General features: G+C 34.1%; 2 protein-coding genes across 5 annotated transcripts; both read right to left on the reverse strand.

Annotated features, from left to right (window-relative positions):
• Positions 1–3,271: 3,271 nt before the first annotated feature.
• Positions 3,272–8,495, reverse strand: LOC101500184 (uncharacterized). Of its 4 annotated transcripts, none has more exons than XM_027337424.2 (6): positions 7,522–8,495; positions 4,887–5,065; positions 4,627–4,728; positions 4,402–4,539; positions 3,857–3,958; positions 3,272–3,764 (listed from the first exon to the last, which is right to left on the reverse strand). In XM_027337424.2, the coding sequence occupies exon 1, from the start codon at positions 8,277–8,279 to the stop codon at positions 7,536–7,538; it is 744 nt and encodes a 247-aa protein (XP_027193225.1). In that variant the 5' UTR covers positions 8,280–8,495; the 3' UTR covers positions 3,272–3,764; positions 3,857–3,958; positions 4,402–4,539; positions 4,627–4,728; positions 4,887–5,065; positions 7,522–7,535. The 4 variants fall into 4 exon arrangements, with proteins under 4 accessions (XP_027193225.1, XP_073220575.1, XP_027193224.1 ...); XM_073364474.1 differs by having other exon boundaries at positions 3,857–3,950; positions 4,887–5,110; XM_027337423.2 differs by having other exon boundaries at positions 4,887–5,110.
• LOC105851151 (large ribosomal subunit protein uL30z-like) lies at positions 3,618–5,231 on the reverse strand. Its single transcript, XM_012719278.1, has 6 exons — positions 5,216–5,231; positions 4,958–5,065; positions 4,676–4,728; positions 4,402–4,574; positions 3,857–3,950; positions 3,618–3,764 (listed from the first exon to the last, which is right to left on the reverse strand). Exons 1-6 carry the CDS (start codon positions 5,229–5,231, stop codon positions 3,618–3,620), a joined length of 591 nt encoding a protein of 196 aa, XP_012574732.1.
• Positions 8,496–8,974: the final 479 nt, after the last annotated feature.

Consider the following 8,974-nt stretch of genomic DNA (forward strand, 5'->3'; position numbering starts at 1 on the left):
GGCTGCCATTCTCTTGTTAAACACCTCATGACTTTTCCTGTTTGCTGCTCATTATCCACAACTTTTCCTAGAGCATGTAAATTGTTGATGATGTGAGTGAACCTTGTTTGCAGGTCATTAATGGATTCATCTGTCTTCATGCTGAACAATTCGTATTCATGCATGAGTGTATTAATTTGAGCTCTTTTCACATCAGTAGTTCTTTCATGTGTTTGTTGAAGAGTGTCCCACATCTCTTTAGCAGTCTTGCAGTTTGAGACCCTGAAAAATTCATCAGCTGATAATGCAGAGGTTATTATGTTCTTAGCCTTAGCATTATATCCTACTTTCTTCTTATCATCCTCAGACCAGTCAGATCTGGGTTTAGGGATTAGTGAAATACCAGTCCCAGCTATTTTAGGTATGAAGGGTCCATTTTCTACAGCATCTAGAATATCAATACCACTAGCTTCTAGAAATATTAACATCCTATGTTTCCAATACATGTATGTGGCTCCATTGAAGGCAGGGGGCCTAGCAAGGGAAGCACCTTCTTGATCATCTTGATTAAGAACAATTTGTTTCTTAGCAAAAATTTCTTTAGTCATTTTTCCAACATGATCATATTGAAAATAGTGACCTCTATTGTCTAAAAAGGTATATGATAGTTTTTAAAAAATGCAACAAGATTGATAATCAATTTAACAAAAGAACACTTTTATTAAACTAATGATCAATCACGGTCCCAAGGAATTGTTTCTAAGCGAAGGTTCACACTTACATGTATTGACTAATTACTAGTCCAGCATATACAATAATTGTTCTACAAATTAATCAAGATACAAGCATGCAATCAAGATTAATCATACAATCATACAATGATACAATGCAAGATGAAAATAAAGAGTAAGGGATAGAGAGTAGTGCACCACGATTTTTATACTGGTTCAACCGTCTATCAGACGACCTACGTCCAGTCCCGAAATTAAACGATTTTGGCCTTTTCAATAGAATCTTAGAGTGTTTTACAGATGTTCCAGCGCTCCCGGCCTATCAATCTTAAAACTCTCTCTCTATTCTATTTGGCAACCACTGTATCCCAGAGTTCCTCTACAAACTCTTCCAAGATCACAATAAAGCTTCTTCTTGACGAGTCCTCTCAACAACGAAGATAGCTACCAGTTTTACTACTGGATTTTGATCAACCACTGTATCCCAGAGTTTCTTTCCAAACTCTTCCAATATCACAGTAAAGCTTCTTCTTGATGAGTCCTCTCAACAATGAAGATAGCTACCAGTTTCACTACTGGATTTTTATCAGTTCTTTCTTTACAAAGTGTTTGTTACAGAAAATATAAAAGATATACAGAGTTGGTTTCAATCACTTGCAATGAATCTCACACAAGAAGTTGTTTGTCCATTTGAGTGTTTGTGAGATCATTCTCTTTTTCTCTCAAGAGGTCTTTTTCAGCTTTCTATTGATTATGAATAATCGTTGGTTCTGAGTCTGAAAAAGCAATATCAAAAGTTATTCAAAATGTGAGAGAAAATTGTTTAAAGTGTTATCAAAAGTATATAGAGAAAGTGATTGAAAACTGTTTATATAGTTTCTAAAAAACAACATATACATCGATTTCCCAATCGATTCATTAATGTAATAAAACAGGCTCCATCGATTTCACAATCGATTATCACAAGTCTTGTTTTTCTTGAATCTTGAAACTACATAAACTAATCGATTACCTAATCGATTATTTTAATACACTTTTCATAACATTATGTGTAGTTTATGTTTGAGTCGATTGCATAATTGATTCCAAGTGTTTTGTTCCAACAACGAGATCAAAACAATCGATTGCTCAGTCGATTCATTAAGTCAGATAATCGATACATAAATACACATAATCGATTTGGCCATATACTGAGTGTTCCCTGTAACTTGAATTTGTGTTTCAATCGATGTGTCAATCGATTTGGGTTAAAACAGGGATTCAGCTTATTTCAAGTAAATCAATGTGCCAATCGATTTGGTGTTAAGTTTCTGAAAAAGTGATTTTACCAGTTTGTTTAGTTCAATCGATTGCCTAATCGATTGAGACCAAACTTGTTACAATTGAATTTTTTCACAATGGATTGTCCAATCGATTGTGTTTCTCACAGACCATGTTTCTTATGAAATCTAATTTACGCAATCGATTGGCCAATCGATTAGCTTATTAAACGGCTTGGCCCTGTGACTTGCACAATCGATGTGTCAATTGATGTATCCAATCAGTTTTAGACTTTGTGATTTGAACAATCGATGTGTCAATCGATTAGCGTGCTTAAAGGCTTGCCTCTGACTTGCACAATTTTTATCAATGATTGTGTCAGTCGATTGCCTAATCGATTGTTTAATCACAAACTACATATTCTCATACAACCCTTTTACAGAATCGATTGCCTAATCGATTTGCTCAGTAGATTTTCAACTTTTGTTGATTCCTTGAGTTCCAAGCTATTGTCTCAGGTATGTAGGGTTGAGTTGTTGTTCCTGAAATCTTACTCAGTTAAAATGTTAGATTTATCACATGATGTATGAACATTGTATGTTTGTTAATTATGTCAAAATTAGGATTAAGGGGACTTAAGTCCAACAATAATTACTTTATAGACGCTTTACTTGAAAATATGCTAATTTTATGTATTATAAAGATAAATATTAAGATAATTCTTACTTTTATTATAAAAAAGAATCTAGACCAAAAATTTAAATGTATTTTTGGTTCTTTAAGATTTTTAATTGTGCAATTTTAATATAGTGCTTTTTGTTTATCTTGATCCCCAAGTTTACCCCATGTATGATTTCTTAGTCCCTTAGTCTAATTTTGGACAAATTTCAGTTATGCGGACTTTTTATGGACAGATGTCTAATTGTTATTCGACCAAATTGAGAATTAATTATTTACATAAACAAAAAGCATAGAAATGGTCAACGAAATAAACAAAATTTATTGAAAACCTCCCTAGAAAATTGGGTGATGATTGAGGGAAGAAGAACATAGTTTGGAAGTGCAGCATGTGAAAGTGTATCCTTGATTTGATTTTTTGTTTTCTCAGAAGAAAAGTGATTTCATGCATGCAATAGATAGTGGAATTCTCTAATTAATAGAGTTGTAAAAGAAGAGAATTGGGTTGAGTTGCTGTGAGGGAATGATGGAGAATGATGCAGACCCAGACCCATGGTTGGGCTCAAACAAATTCTATCATGAAACATTTATTTAACATTTTTTATATTGCAGCATTGTTAGAATTGTCCAAAACAACACATTATATTACATAATATATCTTCAAAACCACATTTTACATTATCCGAACAACACAGTCTAAGTTCAAATTGTCCAAAATATAGAAATTATCCAACATATAACACAACAAAATCAAACTAAATTCAAGTGTTGTTAAATAGTCCTAATTTGACTCCCAACTAAATCATTTGGTTCTTCAGTGACAAACCATCAAAATTCATGTAAGGTACACCACAAATCATCAAAACTTTGATAGCACCAATAGTATATTGTGCCCGAGACCTAATTCATTTTATTCATAAGCTCGTTGATGAGATCCTCACGGTTCCCTGCATCTCCACCAACCTTAAATCAGGATTTCGATCCTTTCAATCCATCTGCTGGCTTGTTGAGGTCAAAGGGCCACATAAATCTTACAACTTCCTTAAAGTGTGGACCAACATTGTCAATTTGATGCACCGTGTCTTCTATGCATACAATACCGAACTTCCCTAATTCCTACATGGTAAAAAGTGAAAGAATTACAAATAAAACCAAGTGGGAGGTTAAAGGGAAAACAAGGAATCTAGAAATAAAATGACATGTGTTACCTGCTCAATAATGTTATTATCTGTCAAAGGAACTTTCTGCTTATCTATTTTCGTACGCCCCTTCTTGTAAATTAGCTTCTTTATGCTTTTAAATCTGGATATCTTCAAGCGACAGATTTTTGCAATACGTACAGGAAAGTAAGCATATAAGAAAATAACAAAGCATGTTTTTCTTAAACAATGGAGGTATTCCCCATATGTGTAATACTTTAAAGTTTACACAGTTGCTGATATGTGTGACATGTAGATAACTATACCATGTTATATTATAAGTATTACACATAAGTTTTCCATCTCTAAATAAGTTATCAGACATTCAACAAAGAATTTTTTTAAGTTAATGTTCTGGATAGAAATTTCATTTCAAATTTTGAGGATAAGAAATACAGCTATACTGCTCAAATAAATGTATAATACATACCTAAAAATATATGAAAATTCTACAAATCTACCCTTCCAATAACATCTAAAATACCATATCATAATAATTCTTCATATCTCATACATATCTAATATAAAATCATGAACATCAACCAATCTCTTACCCGTAGGTAACATATGGTTCCACTCTCAGCAGCTTGGCCATTACTCCATCAGTTGGCTTCACTAAGACAGCACTGAATATTCTTCTCAATCCCAAACTTAATAAATGTTTTCTGGTTGTAGGATGCATGTCTTGTTTCCTAAACATGAATGGAACGAAAGAAAGATGATATAACTGTTTACAAAGACAAAATCAAAACATCAAGGTTGAAACAAAGTCATTACACCTGTATACAAATGACTATTATGGGCTTGTTTGGGGTCGATGGTTCAGGCAGTTTCCTCTTGACCACCTTGAGCCTTCGTTTCATTCAAAGAAGGTCCACCTCCTACACAAGTAAGCAAAAACAATAACAATAACAATTCAGTGCAAAAACATATTTAGTTTAGTGATATCTTTTACATCATATAGTAAAATACTGCAAAGTTTATTTATTGAATATTACAAAAATTAACCAAGGAAACTAAAGGGGTAAGAAAGATATACCCTGTTGCGATATTCAAAAATGAAATCCTCAGGTTTTTTTATGAAGTCATTGGACTTCCTGAATTGGAAACCTTTTTGCTGGAATTGTGCCTTTTTTCTTAATGCCCATGTTTCACTATTTTTCCTCTTCTTCAATATAACCTCTGGAACATAGTTTAGAGCCTTTGGTTCCTCCTCGGCTATGTTTTCAGGTTTTCACAGCATTCAGAAACACAATAGTTCATCTATGCTCAAAAAGTAAGAAATCACAGTGACAATAGAGAAACTTGGTAAGAGTTAACAGCTAATAGGCTAATACCATGAAGCCCAAATATCCACAGCAGTCAAACAGGCTACCCAGCCCATTTAGGGCTTCATTAGGCAGGGATGAAAAACCCTATTTAAATATGGGCTAAAAGTACTACCCGAGTCCGGCCCTATCCATGTTGCGGGGTTGACAAGTAGCCACCATTTTTTGTAGCATTATTTTAATTTTTAATAAATAAATTGCAGTCCATTTAATTTGAATAACTTTGTTGCAGCCCATTTTATTTTACTTTTATGGTATATTATAAAGTCATGAATACACAAAGTAAGTTCAAATTGTCCAAATAAAACTTAGAAACTATCCAACACATAACACAAACTAAGTTCAAATTGTCCAACATAACACAAACTCAAACTAAATTCAAATAGAATGTTAAATCGTCCTAATTTGACTCCCAACAAAGTCATATGGGTCTTCTTGAGCAAGGTTCACATATTCCAAAGTGTGGGATGATAATAATCCAAGACAAACAGAACATATAAAGAAACATGAACAACATGAAATGAACATAATTGAGAATAGTACAGTACTACCAACATGCCAATATGAACCCAAAGGCTAAGAAAGCATCTAAAATAATGATGTGTGCACAGCAAACAAAATTGTATAACAAACAGAGAACCCGCCAAAATTTAACATAACCTAATAGAAAAGCATCAAATGTAGCATCATAAACATGTTATTATCAGGTATAATCAATCATCTGTTGAAAATGTTTCAAGCAACAATCCAATGAAGACAAAGATGAAGAGAACCAAATTGGATCATTTTGCCCCAACTGTGTTTTAATCAACTCAAAATGCTTCAATAAAAATAGGTAATCTGACCCTCATGATAAAAACACACCAATAAGTTAAATCCAATAGATACATGCATATCACAAGACAGAAAAATCATGATGAAAGTCATGATAAGTTTTTAAATCTTTCAAAAAAATGTTAGAAACTATGGAATATAATAGTCAATATACTTATTCATCAGAAGCTGGAGAAGCTAGTCCACCAGCTACCATAAGAAAGAAGAAAAACAAGAAAACAAAAAGGTTTAGTGATGAACAAATCAAATCAATGGAATTTATGTTTGAGACTGAGACAAGGCTTGAACCAAGAAGGAAGTTGCAGTTAGCAACAGAGCTTGGATTGCATTCAAGACAAGTTGCTATATGGTTTCAAAACAAGAGAGATAGATGGAAATTAAAACAAGAGAGATAGATGGAAATCAAAACAACTTTCACAATCCACAAAAACCCTTAAGTAAAAAAACAAAAGACAATATATCAGAAATCAAAGCAAACAAAAGACCATTTTAAGGCCCATCAAGGCTAAGTCATTAAGGGAACTCTGTACTGTATCATCATTATTATCTGTATCATAGGGATATTAGTTTTCCAAAAATAAATATAGAACCTTCCATTTCTTGTAGCAAAACTTTCAAAGCGAAAGACAAGTTGGTTGCATGTGTGAAAGTTTCTTGTGGCAATTGCAAGCTTTTGAAAATCAAATATTAATAGCTCTTAGAGTTTAATTTATGACAAACAGTTCTTCACTTGTATGTTCTGAAGGTACTTCAACTATACTAAAATGTAAGAATCATTTGCTGTTAATAATTATAATTATAAAATCCTTAAAACTTAACATTTGACACAAACAATGATTACAACTCTTTCCTCTTAAATTGAAATGATATAAGAACAATAACTAAGAACCTTCTTCAACTAGGTAGTTGATAACATAAATAACACCATTTGTATTCTTCATCAAAGTCATATTAATGTCTTTATTGGTATCAATTGATTCAGTTACGTTCTTCACCACATTTTTCCATTGTTGTTTTGAAACATAATAATCACATATTTGCCTTAAGGCTAAAGCAATTTCTACTTATCAGGTTCTACTTATGGAATGCTACCTACAATCAACAAACCCAAGTTTAGTTTCTAATAGAGCATGAGTTTATATATATGAATTAATCAAATTGTCATTTCATGACAAAATAAAGATTAGTCTCCACTGCATCACTTAAAGACAGTTTCATCCCAAGCAACCATTCATTACAAACAACTGCTTTGTACTAAATAGTGTATCCCAAAACAATTAACAAATTGTTCAAAATCCGCTACCCTATAACACCACCAATATAGTAGTATTTAACAACACCGATATAAACAAAGATATTCAATGAAATTCCATCAATTAAAGACAGTTAATTTCCATCTTATTCGAAATGATTCGATACAAACAAACACATCCAATAAAATTAAAATTCCATTTGTTCCAGTTCCAATTCCAATTCCATTCCAATTCAATACAAACAAAAACCATAACTGACCTTTAATGACCCATCTATCTAATCTTCTCCTTTCCACTGATCCTATTAGCAGCTTCCCTAACTTTTTCAATATAACCCTCAATAGGAGGAGTAAGAGTAGCCATGAAACGATTCATAGGAAAAGGTGACAAATCAGGCACCAAAGCAGCTTCTTTCAAACCCTCAGGCAAAGCTTCAATAGCTTCCTTTTTCGACCTCAAAAGTGTCGATTCCGCAGCTTGTCTCGCTCTATGCTTCCTCATCAAAACCCTACTATACTCCTTCGCCAATCTCCTCCCATCTTCAACCGTTAATTCATACTTGGGCAATTTCTCCACATCAACCAAACCTAACGTCACGTAATCCAAACCCGGTGTTCCAATTATCGTAGGTTTCTCAGAAACTTTGTATTTCTGGTTCTTCTTCTTCGCCATGTCGATTTCACGCTGTCGATCCTTGCTAATTAACCCTAATTTTTCCCTTTCCGCTTCGCGTTCGCGTTGTTTCGGTTTGAGGTGGCGAAGTGGAGTTGGCGCGTTGATGCATTGCGCGTAGATGCGTTCGCGTTCTTGTTTCTCCCGTGATCCGGTTGGAATTCCGGGTTTTGGTTCCGATCCGGGTTTTTTTGTTGTTACTTTGGAACGTTTAAGGGTTTGACCCGCTTTTCCTTTTCCTTTTGCTGTTCGGCTAACGGAGCAGCGTTGAATGAGTTGGTGACCGGAGGAAGATGATGAGAGTGGTGAGCTTAACAGTGGGTTAAGCTTTGCGAGGCGAAGCATTGTTATGTTGAGAGGCGAAGCTTGTTCTGTTGTTGAGAGGCGAAGCTTGTTCTGTTGTTGAGAGGCGAACTTGTTCTGTTGTGGAAGGCGGCGGTGGAAGGTCGAAGGCGGCGGCAGTGGAAGGTGGAAGGCGCCGGCGGCAGTGGTTACATGGTGATTTTAGGGATTCTAGTTCTGAACATTTTAGGGTTTTAGAGTTTTGTTATATGGGAACTATTAAGATACACATACCCATAAATTTGTGTAGCATACACGAATGATATTTTAACCGTAGATTTAATACTTTACTATTCAATGGTTAAGATCTATGAAAGGCTACCTTTTAAAGATATTTATTTGCAATGTGGGTGTCCAACAAATAAACAATTGCATTTATGTATCAATGTCTACCTACACCCCTCCTCTTCTTCTTCTTCTTCAACTCAGTTTGCCTAGGACATAGGTGAATTCAGTCTCCTTAGAAACATGAACTCATACTATCTAGAAACATACATGAACTCAGGCTACTCAAAAATATGTGTGAACTTAGTCTACTCAGAAACATACTCATTATGTGACACTCTCATTAATGACGTACTTATTTAACATGTGTGACTTGGATAAAATAATTTATATGTTATTATTGTTGTAATTAATTGGTTTAATTGCAGTTTTGGTCCCCTATTTTAACTGAATCGCGAAAGTAGTCCTCTCAT

The sequence above is a fragment of the Cicer arietinum genome, chromosome 8, assembly GCF_000331145.2.
Source record: "Cicer arietinum cultivar CDC Frontier isolate Library 1 chromosome 8, Cicar.CDCFrontier_v2.0, whole genome shotgun sequence".
Classification (NCBI taxonomy): domain Eukaryota; kingdom Viridiplantae; phylum Streptophyta; class Magnoliopsida; order Fabales; family Fabaceae; genus Cicer; species Cicer arietinum.